The sequence below is a fragment of the Aptenodytes patagonicus genome, chromosome 4 (assembly GCF_965638725.1).
Source record: "Aptenodytes patagonicus chromosome 4, bAptPat1.pri.cur, whole genome shotgun sequence".
NCBI classification, from domain to species: domain Eukaryota; kingdom Metazoa; phylum Chordata; class Aves; order Sphenisciformes; family Spheniscidae; genus Aptenodytes; species Aptenodytes patagonicus.
In genome coordinates this window covers 72,399,535-72,414,638 of record NC_134952.1, presented here as the reverse complement: position 1 = coordinate 72,414,638, position 15,104 = coordinate 72,399,535, and the positions used below count along the sequence as shown (strand labels likewise).

At 52.9% G+C, this 15,104-nt stretch overlaps 1 protein-coding gene and 1 long non-coding RNA gene across 4 annotated transcripts; one reads left to right on the top strand and one right to left on the bottom strand.

Annotated features, from left to right (window-relative positions):
* Positions 1 to 251: 251 nt before the first annotated feature.
* LOC143159801 (uncharacterized) lies at positions 252 to 3,305 on the bottom strand. The gene is made up of 2 exons (XR_012995225.1): positions 2,153 to 3,305; positions 252 to 1,132 (listed from the first exon to the last, which is right to left on the bottom strand). It is a non-coding gene; the product is annotated as an uncharacterized LOC143159801 (long non-coding RNA).
* A 1,032-nt stretch (positions 3,306 to 4,337) lies between these two features.
* Positions 4,338 to 13,953, top strand: NOCT (nocturnin). Of its 3 annotated transcripts, none has more exons than XM_076337214.1 (3): positions 4,338 to 4,620; positions 10,416 to 10,685; positions 11,768 to 13,953. In XM_076337214.1, the coding sequence occupies exons 1-3, from the start codon at positions 4,425 to 4,427 to the stop codon at positions 12,601 to 12,603; spliced, it is 1,302 nt and encodes a 433-aa protein (XP_076193329.1). In that variant the 5' UTR covers positions 4,338 to 4,424; the 3' UTR covers positions 12,604 to 13,953. The 3 variants fall into 3 exon arrangements, with proteins under 3 accessions (XP_076193329.1, XP_076193328.1, XP_076193327.1); XM_076337213.1 differs by lacking the exon at positions 4,338 to 4,620 and adding an exon at positions 5,073 to 5,091; XM_076337212.1 differs by lacking the exon at positions 4,338 to 4,620 and adding an exon at positions 9,573 to 9,712.
* The last annotated feature ends 1,151 nt before the right edge of the window (positions 13,954 to 15,104 follow it).

The window sequence follows — 15,104 nt, the reverse complement described above, 5'->3', positions numbered from 1 at the left end:
ATTAACAGCCTGTCCACTAACCAGGATGTTTGAAACATCAGCATCTCCCAGGGTAACAACAGGTCAGAAAGTTAAGAAAAAAGCATTTCTCGCAGTCTATGCAGACTCTGGCCTGGACCCCTTCTCTCTCCTTGCTCACTGTTCCCGGCTAGTGGAAACATCAGCCAGATGTGCATGGGACAGCTGAGATCGCTTTCCAAAGAAACTTCTCTCTTTTCTCTAAGTCACATGTACCTAAAATTAATTACATCTTTTATGTATTTTCAGAAGGATTTTATTTTCCATGGCAGGCTATTAGGACTTTTGAATCACCCCGAGAGATGCCAAGCAAACACTGATTCATATTTTGGAGCTAAATCACCATTCTTCCCAAATCCTGGGGACAAAGTGGTAGGTGTGGAAAACAGCTTCATGCATCATCAGTAACTTTTGTTTCTTTCAAAAACACCTTCATTATTGTCACGCTGGCTTGGTCACACATGGCTAAGGAAAGCCAACACCCAAAACAGCAGAGAAAAGCATACTCAGTACAGCGGGGAGCAGGAAACCTTCTCTCCTTCCTCCTCCTCGCAGATCACATGAGGAGGTTGTTTGGCCTAAACCCAGCTACTCGATTCATCAGAGTAATAAACTGAATAATAAACGTATCATACCTCCCAGTCATTAGTTACTTAACAACCGCCGAGTGCTCTGGGCAGTGAGCAGCTCCGTGGAACCTGCTGGAGCAGGAGGTGGGGAGCAGCGGCAGGGAGGACGAGCAGCCAGCTCTGGGGGCAAAGGGTTTTCCCATGGGGCAGGAGAAGCAGAATGAAGAGCCATCAGGCTAAGATGCACCTGAATGTCAGCGACCACCTGACAGGAGCTGAGGACACGGAGCTCAGAGACGGGCCCAGCTGCTTCGTCGCCCGAGAAGGACCACAAAGTCAGCCAGCAGCTTCCCTGTCACCGACTCTGTAACCTGTCAGCGGTGTTGTGGCAGATAACGCAACAAAACCTGGGTTACCTATCCCTAAGGCCACTGCTGTTAAGTATTTTCTTTGCCAAATCCCGCCAGAAACGGCGGGGCCATTAGGCTAGCTCATGGATTACTTAGATCACCAACCGCTCTTTCCTTCCAGAAGTGTCTGGTCTTCTGCAAAGGGCAAAAAAAAAATGCTGGTTACAGATCATCGCACACAACAGGCATGGAAATAAACTCTTAGTCACGAGTTTGCCCATCTGATAAGGGTGCCCAGGCTTGAGAACAGACGCCCAGTCAGGCGCGGAGTCTGGTTAGCAAGGAACCAGGGCTCTCAGTTTTGCATGGCAATCAGGCCTCTGTCTCTACCACGCAGACTTAAAGGGGAGAGGATATGAATCAGAGCTGAGAGATCTGCAAGGAGTGGTCAGTGTGTCTGAAAGCAGAGAAAGCCGAGCTCCGGCCCTTCGCTCCACGGCTCTCCGGCTGCCTCTCCCCTGTGCTCCCAGGGCTGGCAGACCTCTGTCGAGGGCCGGCAGCACGACTCCTTCACTTTACAGAAGACAAAACTGAAGAAGTTAGTGGGGTACTACCTACCTACCTTAAAACATTGTTTAACGATCTTTCTTGTTCTTTAGTTATCTTCATTTAAAACCATTTAATCACTAGAGTATCAAACATTTTGCTTAGGGAGGGGCAGACGAGCCTACCCACGGCCAGGTGTAAGTTTAAGCACCTAGCTCTAGGACCCACCTTTGAAACTGCAGCAGCTCTATACATGTTCCAATTTACTCTCTTTTTTAACAGAAAAGCAGTGTAGAGAGAAAAACACTGTCGGGGGGGGGGGGTTGTGAGACTACCACCATCTATGCTTTGATAATCAAAAAGGAAATGAGGTACAAAGACAGATAGGTAGATAAAATTACGGATGAGAATAATAGATTAGCACAAGCCTTCAGGGATGAAATCAGGGTGGCTCATAACTGAAATCAGTCAGAGCCAAGAGGGTTCAAAGCACCAAAATGGTACACGGCATCAAAAACAGCTCTAGAAATGAGAGGGAGACACAGAAAAGTCTGAAGCGGGGAAGCAAAGCAAGTAGAGGATGGGCAGAAAGAAAGCTAACGGATACCTCCGTCACCCCAGACAGCTCTAGAAATTCTCCCAAGCCATCTCTGAACCCCTAACAAGTACCTTCCAAAATCCAGGCAAGAAGAGTGGTCCCAGGTGACAGAAGAAAGACAAACGATGCACCTGCCTTCAAAGGGGAGGAAAGAGTTACTGCGGGGACCCTTGCGCCGTGAAAATCCGAGCCACCCCAGCGGCGGCAGCGATGCCGTAGGGAAGGACCTGGAAAATACAAAGCTCTGTGACTGGAATGGAGAGTAACACAGCATGGCTGCAGAAGAGACAAGGGCAAATTCGTGGTGGGCTGAGCGCCGGGAGGGCTGCACGCAGGATGCAGCGGGGAAGTGCAGCACCTCGCTTCTGGGCTGGGGCAGTCAAGGAGAGGGTCGAGGAAAGAGCAATAAGAAAAAGAGATTCAGAAGACATGACCTGAAGGAAGGAAGGTTGTTTTTTCTAGGGGAAAGAAAAGAAAGACCAAGAGGCCCATGACGAACGGTCTTTAAGGGGATTAAAAGGCTGCTAGAACAAGGGCAGCGATCAACCGCTCTTCACGTCTCCCAGAGCCAAGACAAGATGCAATCCCCTTCCTGCGCTGGGGAAAGCAGGGCAGGCTGTCACGCTTAGGAAAGATAAGCACCTACGCTGTCCTAGAAAGTCAGGGCTCCCATCACATCAGAGCACCAACCCACTGGAAAAGAGGAGTCCCACCTTTCTGGTGACACCTGGCATTCGCTTCCAGCCCCAGAAGGACAGTTTAGTCCCCAGAGATGCGAAAACTCCCTTCCCCGTGTGCCCCGAGGCGTGCCTGCCTGCGTGCCCCACAACAGCAGCAGCCGCAGCTTTCTGGGAGCTCTGAGGGGTTGTGAAATCTCCTTCACCGGCAGCTTAGAAAGAGGTCGCGCACCACCCACGGAGGCAGCCTGCAAGTAAGCCATCCTGACGGCGCGAAGAAAAAGAGCGAAGTTAAGATCCTCTCCAAAACCTGACTTCTGCTCGGCGGGGGAGCCCGGCCCGCGTTTCTCCCGAGCAGAGACGACTCCTCTCTCTCGCCTCTCGCCTCTGGAGGCTGCCTGTAACCGCCCCGAGCCGAGCAGGCAGCGAGCTGGAAAAAACCGCCCCGGCAGCGGTACTGAAACACCAAAAGGCAGGGATCGGCTGTTGTGCCCTGCTCCCAGTCCTCCCAGGGAGGGAGAGTCTGAGGAAAACAGGGGGGAGCAGGGGGGGCCTTAGGCAGACCCGGGTCCGACGCCACGCCGCCCGCCTGGCCTAGCTCCCGCAGCAGCATCTCTCTCAGAAGGCGCCGCCCTCCCACGAGCGACCCCTGCGTTTTGTCAAACACGTGAAAATGTGCAACGTTTCGGGAAAAGTCACGTTTTCACACGGAAGGCGCACGCCCAGCCTGTGCTGACCAGCCGCGGGCGCTGCCTGAATTTAGGCTGAGGAAGCCGGGCTCCCCTCGGCCCCTCCCGCCCCGCGCAAGGCCCCTGGCGCAGGAGGGCACCCGGCTGAGGGATCCCCAGCTCCCCGCTTTGGGGGCGAGGCCCCCGTTCTAGGGGGTCACTCCACCACCACCGCAGGCTCCCACGCGGGACAGCCACGCCGGGGGAACGTCCTTCCCTTCCCGTGGTTCGCCGCCGCGGAGAGAGGGCTGCGTGGGGCTTCGCGCTGAGGGCGAGGCAGCCCAGCGCCGCTCCCGCGTGACGCAACACCGCGCGCCCACGCTCTCGCCTTATACGGCAGCGTACGGGAGCCCTGGGCGGCCAGCCCCGCGCCGCCCCACGCGTGGGGGAGCCCCGCTCCCCGGCCCCCCCCCACGGCTGACAGCCGAGCCGCGGCTGAACCACCCCGAGCGACCCCGGCGGGGCGGGGGAGGGGAGGGAGGGAGGGAGGTCACGTGGCCACCAACCCCCACGCCGTGACGTCCGTGGGAACAGAACGCTCCCCTCGCTGACGTCACCAGCGGAAAACCTCCGCCGGGCGAGACCACTCCGCGGCGGCGGCGGGGGGGGAGGGATGCGCGGCCGCGGGGCGCGGCCACCCCCCCCGGGGCAGCGCCCCCCGCCCGCGGCAGCGGGAGGCGCGGAGCGGCCGCGGAAGACGCCGCCCCGCCGGTCCCCGCGGGGGAGGCTCGGTGCGGGCGGCAGCGCCCGCGGCGTGTCCGTGTCGCGTCCCCCCCCCCGGGTGCGGGTGGTAGGTGCCGGATGTACCGGCCGCGCGGGCCGCCGCCGCCGCCTCTATAAGCGCCGCCGCGGGGCGGAGGCGGGAGCTGCCGCTCGGCTCGTCTCGACTCGTCCCGTACCGTTCTGTTCCGCTCCGCCCCGCTCACCCCGCCGGGAGCATGTACCAGAGCCCCGCACGCTGCCTCTGCTCGGTGCTGCCCGCCTTCTGCTGCGCGTCCCCCCCCGCCGCCTCCCTCCTGCCGCCGCGGCCCCGCGCCCCCCCGCCGCCCCTCGGCCCCGCCGCCCCGCGGGCGGTGGCAGCAGCAGCAGCAGCGGCGGGCGGCCCGCCCGCCCCGGGGGCGCCGCCCCGCACAGGTGGGTACCGGGGGGGAGGGGGGTGCGGGTCCGCCCCGGGCCGCCGGGAAGCGGCTGCAGGAACGGGGCGGAGGTGCCGGGCGGGGTCCCGGAGCGCTCGCTCCGGTTAACCAGGCCGCTGCGGCCGGGCTGCTGCTGTCGGGACGGAAGCACCTGGGTTCTCATCCCCAGGTCACCCCGTAGCAGCGTGTGTACCTGCCCCTTCGCAAGCCGCGTTTCCGTGCCGCGCGGTACCCCAAAAATTGAACTGACCCTTTAACTTTACAAGGCGGTAGCCGCGGCTTTTGCTCGCTGAGCGTGAGCAAGCGGCATCCACCAACAAAACAACGGGCGCTGCCAGACAACCCGCCCGTGCTGCCGAAGGGTTTCCGCGAGGGCTGGGTGACAGGGCTCGCTCTGCGCCCAGATGCAGGCTGGCTGCTCGGAGTAAACCCGAATACTCGTGGGGCAACTCTTCCGCTGCGCGAATGGGTCAGTATCTTTATCCTGCGGCCAGAAGCGTACTGTCGGCTAGCTGAACCGTTCTCTTCCAGCGTTGCGCTTCGCGTAGGATGTACTTGACTCACGGTGGGTTTTTTCCACTAGAGGCAGCGTGTGGGAAAAGCCCAGGTTACCCTCGGGCAGGCAAAGGCGGTGATGCTAAGCCATCAGGTTCCTACTTGCCCGTACCGTTAGGTATCAGTGATTACGCCCGGTTCTTCGTTCCCAAAATGAGACTGGGAAAGGGTTCAAGGTCCCACGTGTCTTTGGGTGCACGCTCTGCCTGGAGTCCATGGGAGGACGACACCTTGGCATGCACCACGCTCCCTTCCCCCTGCCCGATGACCTGGGGCGAGGCCCAGAGCAGAGCGGTGACGTGCCCGCCGGGCTTCTGCAGTTCAGATAGAGCCTTAAGCTGCGTCTGTTGACAAGCAGCTTGCCTCTGACCGTGGCTAAAAATGCATGCCTGGAGGAGAGGCTCCCGGTGAAAGCTGGGGCAGCGGCCACCTTTGCTCCAGGCTGCTGCTGGTGGGAGAGGTGATATGTCTGACACCCTTTATGCAATTTATGAGGCTCTATTACTTACCTGGCGTGCAGGAAATCCACTTTTCCCTACTGTCCTCAGCTGGGGTTGGGGTGAAGTGTGTTCGTTCCATGTTGGCGCTGTTGCAGGAGGGGTCTACAAGCCAGGCTGGGGCAGGGTGCTTCCGTTCCTCCTGTTGAAGCCAGGCCAGGATGCCAAATGGCAGGATTGAAGCTTCACGGAGCTACAGGGAAGAGGAGCATTGTGTGCCTGCGAGCTGGCAGTCGAGCTCATGATTAGAGCACTCATGAGAAAAAGGGTTTCCAGAGCTTGTGCCAAGTACTGATGCTGTGTATTACTCAGAGCGGGATCTGAGGTTCCTTCCTCTTTCTGGTGTTGCCTGTTGATTAGGGAGCACCTCCCTTGCTGTGATGAGCCCTCCGAATCCCCGTATGAGGGTCCCAACTCCCCTGTGCATGAGACTGGCCTAGGTGCCAAAATCGGGGCTCGAACTCCGAGCAGCAGCAGCAACTGCCACTTTGAATGCGGGTAGCCCAGGGCTGCAATCACATTGCTGGCCCAAACAAGGCTATACATGTAGTATGATACCCTGCAGCATAGGATTTGTCACATGGGGATAGCATCTGCCAAGTTTCTCCTAGAATTGGGGTTGCAGGGAGGGCACCTCCACCTGCTGCTGGCCGCCTCAGCTGCGGAGGCTCATGCAACTGCAGACCAGGCTGCAGGTGTGGTGGAGCTGGTCACCTGGCAGTGGAATCCCTGCAGTGAACAAGGTGGGGGCTCTCAGCCAAAAGCAGTGCTGGGAGGTAGGAGATGAAAGGAAGGGAAACCAGAATGCTGTTCACCTTAACCAAAAGGTAAGGGCCCTGGCTCTGATACCCCCCTGCAGCCCCCTGGTCTGCCTGCATGCTGCAGCCCTCATCTTTGAAGCAGAGTCCTTAAAATAAAGTCTGTGACTGCTCATTGCCCGAGATACTAGAAGTTCATCTGTTCTGTGCTATTGCTGGGTGACACAAGAAACCTTGAACTTTGCACTCTGTTCTTCTGAAGTTTAATGAACAGTTTAAATTCTTCCCCTGCCCTTACTGTGCTGAGGCACCACCCTTGCTGAGAGGAAGGCTTTTTTTTTTTTTATTTTAAGCAACTTGAATAGTAATTGCTGAGCTGGCGTTCCCTATTGCAGCATCGCACCAAGAGAATTGCTTCCATGTTCATCACCCACTGCTAAAGTGCAAGCTCAGGAGTCCGCTTGTTCCTCTCCATACAGCAGCACCATGGTGTCACACTGCCAGCAGCAGACGTTATCCTGGCAAGTTACAGGTCACTTAACTTGGACTGTAAGGGTCTTGGAACAGTGACCTTGTACTTGTCTCACTGCCACAGACTTATTAAGTGTTGCAAAAATAACAAATGGATTTTGTGTCTGGAGTTTCAACGTTCAGGTTGCTGGTCTGGCCCCTGTTCTGCAGAGCAAGTCGGTCTGTGCTGTGATGGTTTCAGCACTTTGGGGTTCTGTGCAGTTCATCAGTCATCTTAAGCTGGAGTCTTCCCACAGAGTCCCCCTTCAGCCAAGGACTCCCAAGCCGCCTACAACAGGCCTGAAAGCGTCTGATTTACAGCCCAGGCCCTCTTTCACCCAACCTTCCTTGGGCTCTCAAAAGAAGACACAAGCTTTTTCCTTCCCGAGACATTACTGGCTTTAAAAGCTGTCAGGTCTGTGCTGCAGCTGGGCCATAGCACATCCTGTGCAGGTTAGGCTATGCCAGACTCCCCATGAAGAGCTGGATACCCCATGACCCCAGGGACGATGACATTTAGACAATACTCTGGCTTTGTTTGCAGCTTGGCAGGTGCGTGACTGAACTTAGACTTCATCCTGCTGTAGCAGATGTAAGCTGCTCAGAGCTTTAGGGTAGACCTTTGGCTCCAGATGCATTGCACCTAGCTTGTCCCTTTCAACATCCTGCCTCTGATTCAGGTCAAACAATGAGCGGCCTGGGCTCTTGCTAATGCCTTCTTGGAGCAGAATAACTCCCCATTATTCCTTTAGAGAGCCCTGCGTGAGCCGTGTTCATCCATGGCATGGCAGGGGCTGTGCAGAAGGCACTGCCTCCATGTGGGCTTCCCACTGCCTGCCTAGTGCTGTGCCAGGAGGGAAGGGCAGGGGTGTGCATTTGGGGGCAGAGCTGTGCGGGGCATAGGGCTTGTGGCTGTACTCAGCTGCCGATGGCATCCCTGAGGTAGCAGAAAGCACCGTGTACTTCTCTCCGCTTGCAGCACTTAACTATGGGTTGTACCTACCCCAAAAATAGGCGAGGAGCCCTCTGTGGAGCTTTCATTAAAAGCATTATTGATTTCTTTGAGTTTCTGCATGGCTGCCTGGCAGCTCTGGTAGTGTGTAAGCTGGACCCTTCTGTAACCAGTACAAAGCATGTTTTCGTTCCTGCTCCCCATCCCCTCGCAGCCGTGTCAGGCTCCTGCTTAGGGATTTCATGTTTGGGCCTGCTTCCCTCACTATTAAATGGCATTTCTTCTACTTCAGCAGTACTTGGCTTCTTGACAAGAGTTGTAAACCAGGAAAGACTGCAGAAACTGAAACACTTTAAACACAGTTCCCCTAGAAAGACATTGATGCTTGTGAGCCCAAGCTCACATCTCAGTTTGAGGAACTCCTGGTACTTTAACTAAAAGGATGGAGATGGAGGTGGGGAGGGATGTGCTACATCCAGTTTAAATTCCCAATTTACGACTTTCTTAGAACTGTTCAGATGCACTAATTCCACTGGCTTACACATACAAAACATACGTTAAAGGAAGTATTTTTTTAGTGTCTTTAAAAGTACCCATTTTCCTAAAGACAAGGACATGAGGTTTCTGCTGCAGGGTCTTTCTCTTCTCTTTTACTCCTTCTAAGTATGTTTATTGAACTGTTAGGACTTCCATCTTCCTGCCTTCCCCTCTAGCCAGGACTGTCACTATCATATGTCTGTCACCGGCTTTTACGATTGGTAATGCTGTAGTTCAGGCTAGCAAAGACTGAACATGCAAGTGTGTTGGGTAGCACCCCAAATCTGCCGCAAGATGTGAGCGCGAGATGACAAGTCTCTTTCTGTTTTTAAGTAACTCAAGAGTACAAATGAACTTACGTAAAAACTGTTGTGGGCCAACAGCAATGCAACACAAGTTCTTTTGCTCAAGATTACCTTTGCAAAATGCATTCGGAGTAAGTAAGTTGAGACAACAATGAAACTCTGTCAGCGTTGCCTCTTGTGCAAGTTGCCGTGGTGCAAGTGCTGCTCTTCCTGCCCGTGTTTGTAGGGAAACCAAGCGTCCAGGCATACTGCTTGGGCAGAGTGCTGAGCATGGAAAAGCGCAAACCCAGCTTCCTTTCAAGTACTCCCCACACACCATGGCAAGGGTGGCACTTCCAAACAAAACCCTCCTCCTGAGGAAGTGTTGGAAGAGATCTTGGGGCATGCACGGCCGTGCCAAGGACTTGCTGCGGAGATGTGTAGGAATATCATGAACTCTCTGCAAACGCCTCCACAGCTACCCTGGAGCCCGGCCCTTAACGCTCATGGTCTCCTGTGTGTTTGCAGTCAGCAAGCCTCAGGGCATTTACAGCTGCACGGTGGTACTGGTTGTGCTCTTAGGAAGTGGGAGGAAGTGGTATTTTATAGCACAATAGTCATGAGGGCCCCTGTCTGAAAGGGATGGCTCTGCTGCTTGACCGCTGCTAAGGGAAGAGGGCTGCAGCCACCTCCTGCCTGTAAGCCAAAGGGCAAAACAGTGGGACACACACACCCCCTGCGGCAGCTGTGACCCTGTGTGGGATGGGGGGACCTCCCTGCAGGAGACGGTGGGGTGGGGGTGGGGGGCTAACTGCTGACAGGCATTAACAGGGAGAGCTGGGGGACAGCTGCTTATTTGCAGGACGTGTGCTTAAGATGGCCAAAGGAGCAGGAGGTCGTTGGGGCCTGGGGAGGACTGCAGGACCGCAGGGTGTGCTGGAAGCTGCTGAGCTGGGGCACAGCGCAAAGGAGCAAGGAGCCGAAGGGAGAAAGGAAGGTGAGGGGAATGAGCATAGGGGCGTGAAGGGGGGCCGGAGAGACGCCCTTCTCCACTCTACATCCTGGGGTCTAAGCCAGCAGAAGCATCTGGCTGCTCCACGCTCATAAAAACGTTGCTGCTTTTGGGGCAAATGAAGCTGTGATCACAGATTCCTATTAAATATTAACCTGAGGGAATGAGTCACTGTGCGTGCTGCTCCGCAGGCAGGAGGCCCACAGTCCGGAGGCATCCCAAATAGGCACAGGGTACCCGGCCGTGCAGAGTGCCATCTCCGTTAGAGACAAATACTGCACATGAAATAAGGAGCAGGCAGTATTTGTCTACCTGCTGGGCTCTCTCCTCTGTGAGGAGGGAAAAAGTACACTCTATTCTGTTTCCTAGAACATGTGCAGAAGTTAATCTTCGCCCTGCTGTTCTAGATGAAAGAGTCCATCCTTCCCTTAGAAGACACCTGCACGATGTCTTAAACCAGACTGTTTGCATGCTGCAGAGGTTAGCAGCCCCTGATAATAAGCAAAACACGATGAGACCGTGGACAGAACTAACCCTATCTCTGCATCCTTCTTATTTTATCTCAGATTCAGGAACAGGCTCCTGCACAAACCACAAATTGCTGGCACTGTACAAGGTTACCTGTAAGGCACCTAAGTGGTGAGAAGAGTTATGGTGGACATCTCTAATGCCATTTTTTCCTTTCCAGTGTGTTCCATGGGAAACAGCACCAGCCGGCTCTACAGCGCGCTCGCCAAGACGCTGAGCAGCAGTGCCGTGTCCCAGCACCAGGACTGCCTGGAGCAGCCGGACTCGGCACAGCTGGATCCTATAGACCCCAAGGATTTGCTGGAGGAATGTCAGATCGTTCTGCAGAAACGGCCGCCCCGATTTCAGAGGGACTTTGTGGACCTGAAGAAAAACACTGCTAGTAACCACCGCCCCATTCGGGTCATGCAGTGGAACATCCTTGCCCAAGGTAGGAGCTGCCCCTAAGCTCAAGGTGTGACCTTGAGATCAAATGCAGCAGTGAAAATGTTTAAATGCAGATGTGGCTACGTAGTTAGGCATGCCTGGGACTGGCAGAGCAAAGGGAGAGAGGTGAATTATGTGAGGCACAACTGACTGAGGGCCGGGGGCAGATTTTCAGCACCTGAAATAGTGGCTTGCCTTCCGTCCTGTAGGAAAGGAAAGAAGGTCTCTCCTTGCAACCGTGATGCCAAAGGTAGCTCTGAATGCCTGTCTTAACTGAACACAGTATATTCAAAAAGCTGTGACCCATCGCTTTTAGATAGTTGTTAACCCCCAGAAAAGACTCATCCTTCCCTAAGTTTTATTCTTTGTAAAGCTTCTCTACAGTTTTCTAATTAGTTTATCGGTGAACTATTCAGGGATTCAGATCTGTTATGGGAATTCTTAGTTCTTCAAAATAACTGATTTTTTTCTCAGACCCCTAAAATCAAGGCTGTAAATTGGCTTATGGAACAGCCTCATCTTAAAATCTTTTGGGGTGGGAAGTCTCCCACACAGGGACTGCCTTAACATTCTGCAGTTAAGTCACTCCTATCCCCCTGCATTTTTTCTTAGGGTTAAGCTGTGGCAGCCACATGTGGAAGCACCTGCCACAGCGTAGTGACTTTTGGGAAGAGGGGGAAGAAGTCTTTCATCTAACTTGTATCTGTAAAGGGAACTTAATTCTTTTGGAGAGACTTCAGTGTTTTAAGAAGGGGTTCTCACACCCATTGGCAAGCCTGGCACCCTTAAAGTCAGCAGCTACTCCTGAAAAACCCATCACCTGCACGTAGACTGACGTACACACATTTTAGAGGGAAAGCAAAGTGTTGTGAAAGCCTCGTGCCGCTTCCCGTTACAACCTCTTGCACTGTGACAGACCTGCCTGCTCTCGTGCGGGGCTGCAAGCAGCCGCTGGCTGCTGCAAGGTGGCAGCTGGCTCCTGAGAGCAGAGCCTTGCCTCTGCAAAACCTGGAGGAAGGCAGCCTGTTTTAGCTATTGTAACTTCTTTTTTTTTTTTCTTTTCCTCCCCCTCCCTGCTAATTTCAGCTCTTGGAGAAGGCAAAGACAACTTTGTTCGGTGCCCCATGGAAGCTCTGAAATGGGAAGAGAGGAAGTGCCTCATCCTGGAGGAAATCCTTGCGTACAAGCCTGACATCTTGTGCCTGCAAGAAGTCGACCACTACTTTGACACCTTTGAGCCACTCCTCAGCCGACTCGGCTACCAGTGTACTTTCTTCCCGAAGCCGTGGTCTCCATGCCTAGATGTGGAGCAGAACAACGGGCCGGATGGCTGCGCCTTGTTTTTCCTCAAAGACCGCTTTGAGCTCATCAACAGTGCTAACATCCGGCTCACCGCCATGAAGCTGAAGACCAACCAAGTGGCCATAGCTCAGACGCTGAAGTGCAATGAAACTGGAAGACTGTTCTGCGTTGCCGTCACTCACCTGAAAGCCCGTACTGGCTGGGAGAGGTTTCGGTCCGCGCAAGGCTACGATCTTCTCCAGAACCTGAAGAGTATTACTCAAGGTGCGAAGATCCCTCTGATCATCTGCGGAGACTTCAATGCTGAGCCAACTGAGGAGGTCTACAGAGAATTTTCCAGCTCCAGCCTCAACTTAAACAGTGCATACAAGCTGCTGAGCCCCGACGGGCAGTCTGAGCCCCCGTACACCACCTGGAAGATCCGGCCCTCGGGAGAGTGCCGGCACACACTGGATTATATCTGGTATTCCCAGCATGCCTTGAAAGTGAACTCAGCCCTGGGCTTGCTGACTGAAGAGCAAATTGGGCCCAACAGGCTGCCATCATTCAATTACCCTTCTGATCACCTGTCTCTGGTGTGTGACTTTAGTTTTAATCAAGACCCTGACAGACTGCTGTAATGTGTTGGAATGCCACCTGGTATTGTAGTGTCTTAACTCACCACTATTTTATTTTAGAGAAAACTTTTGAAGCTGGAAGCTATTGAAGGATGAGGAAATACTGTCGACTAAACATTATTTCGGGCACTTGTTTGGAGTTACACTTGCCGTTCAGCGCTTTTTAATTTGGAGCCTCCAAGGGAGGAAAAAAGGAGTCAGTGTTCTTGTCATGGTGTTCTTGCCATGTGAGGCTTCGAAAACCAGAAGGCAGATGAGCTTTATCCTTCACTAACCCCCGTGTTTAAGGATTTAATCCTCTAATGAATGTGGAGACCTTAGTATTTAAATCAAAACACTTGCATTTGTAAAACAACTTGCCCTGACAGCATGCTAATTTTATTTATTTCATGTTAAGCTTGTGCAAGTACCAAAGGGAACGAGGCTCGACTACTCAGTGAGATTCTCTTAAATCGTTTTCTGTTGCAATACGAAGAAAACTTAATGCAGTTTAGACATGAACAAATCTAAGCTCATTCTAGTGTTGTCGTCTCATTTTTACACGACTTGAGATGACGATTTCATTAAAAGTGAATGGATAATAGCACAGTGTGAGGAAGGCCCCCTCCAGTAAGAGTAGGTGAGGAAATAGAGGCTAACTACTCTGTCATCTAGTAATATCCTCACTTTTCCAGATGAATGTGCATGTGTCCGTTAGACGCGTACGGCCTGTAGGTATGTATACACAGTGACTGTTGCCTTTGTCTCTTCTGTGCTTCCTCCAGAGGACACACCTACCCAGGGAGCATCTCCTCCTCTGCTTCAAGTATTCCTTTTCTAAATGGTTTAAATTTGTAGTCTTGTAAATCTTGCTGTTTCGGTAAAGGGCCAATCTTCATGTTGAAAGACTTTCTTTTATTTATCTTCAGAATCTAAAGCTACACTGGAACCTGTTAGAAGATAAAATTTATTTATTGAGAGAAGTTGGTGATTCTGCATCTGACTTGAAATCATACAGCAACAGTGTTCAGGAGCCTCTTTCCGTGGCGCAGGGGAACTCTGGCTAAGCACCTAGGCTACAACACAGCTGTGTTATTATAGTAACTCTTGTTCACGGCGTGGTGCTCATTGGTATGACAGAGGTACTGCATATATGGATTGTAAACATGCCACTGTGCTGGAAAATGAGGTAGGAAGAGGGAAGAGAGACAACAGCTGGAGTTGGGCTGACATTTAGATAGTTGGGAAAGATGAGGCAGAGCAAATAAAGCAGTACTTCCATGTAAAGTAAGGCCCGTAGTAACTCTTAAATGTTCCAGGTGTTTATTAATAAAAGTCTTTGGGAAAAAAAGTAATGTCTCTGCTGCCATCTTTTTCCTTTCCCTGTCATAAGATCATCTGTCTCAACTAGTGACTGTTCAAGCTTCAAGTTAGTGGTGATGCTACCCATTCCAGACCTCTTTCCCCTGACCCCACAGTCCTAATCTTACAAGTTGGCATGGCTGCTTTGCTTTCATGGCAGGTGCTCTTTCTCAAGAGCCCAAATTCCACAGCAAGTCTGTAGGGAAGGGAGTTACCTTTAGTGATGTTAAGCTGCTCTCTCCCCTGGCTAAAGATGAAGCCTAGACTCTATGTTGCTGCAAATATTACTCTTTCTGACGGTTGGGTGGAGCTACAAACCTGGCCAGTACTGCGAAGCAGGGTGCAAGTATTCCTCCCTGAGGGCTGCTAAGCATGCCTAGCAGAGCTGGCTCCTCACAACAGGCAGTTGTATTTGTCACTTTCTTTTAAAATGGCATTTGAAGAGCAAGAAATGCCACAGGTATATGCTTTACATAGCTCATAAATTATTGTACTTGTGTTGCCGGTAAGTGAAATACAGAGTCTGGCAACTGGAAGTCCCAAATTCCCACACCGTTTCCCTTTCAAGCAAACGAATGAAGTGCTGTGTTGCACAGCCGTAACATGCTCTGCACATGTTCCTGACCCTTGCAGGATGAGGGCGATGATCTGCTTCCAAGCAGAGGAGCTGAGGCCCCTGAAACCAGCCTGGGATACAGGACTCCTCTAGCAAGTGTGGATTTGAAATTCCCCAGACAGAAAGGATTTTGCAACCAAGGAGCCTGACTTCCTCGATGGACACTCTTACCAGGCAGATGTGACATATCAACTACTACCAGCCAGGGCCTCCTTCAGCTGAAATTTCAGAAAGAGCAAGTCTTTCTTGTGTCCCTGGAGGCCAGAAGGGGCGACTCCTTTAGGGGAGATTCTGGGCCAGAGATGAGACGCTCTTAATGCCCCACAGAAAGGCAGACCTTTGAGCATCCTTGCCATAAACATTTCATACCGGCTAGACTGAGACAGCTTCCTTTTCATGGTGCTGGCTGCCCTCAATTGCTCTCGGGGGGGGGGGGGGCAAGATGCAGCGCTGCTTCTTTAGGGTTGTCTTCTCTTAGGATCTTCCCTCAAATAGTCTTTGCAAAGAGGAGAAATAATAAAATTGCCCATTAATGGAGGTATCTAGT

Excerpts from the sequence above, each read along its gene's own strand:
- NOCT (XM_076337214.1), top strand. The coding sequence starts at position 4,425 with ATGTACCAGAGCCCCGCACGCTGCCTCTGCTCGGTGCTGCCCGCCTTC. Across the intron at positions 4,621-10,415 it reads GGGGGCGCCGCCCCGCACAG|TGTGTTCCATGGGAAACAGC; the intron begins GTGGGTACCGGG and ends TTTCCTTTCCAG. Across the intron at positions 10,686-11,767 it reads GTGGAACATCCTTGCCCAAG|CTCTTGGAGAAGGCAAAGAC; the intron begins GTAGGAGCTGCC and ends TGCTAATTTCAG.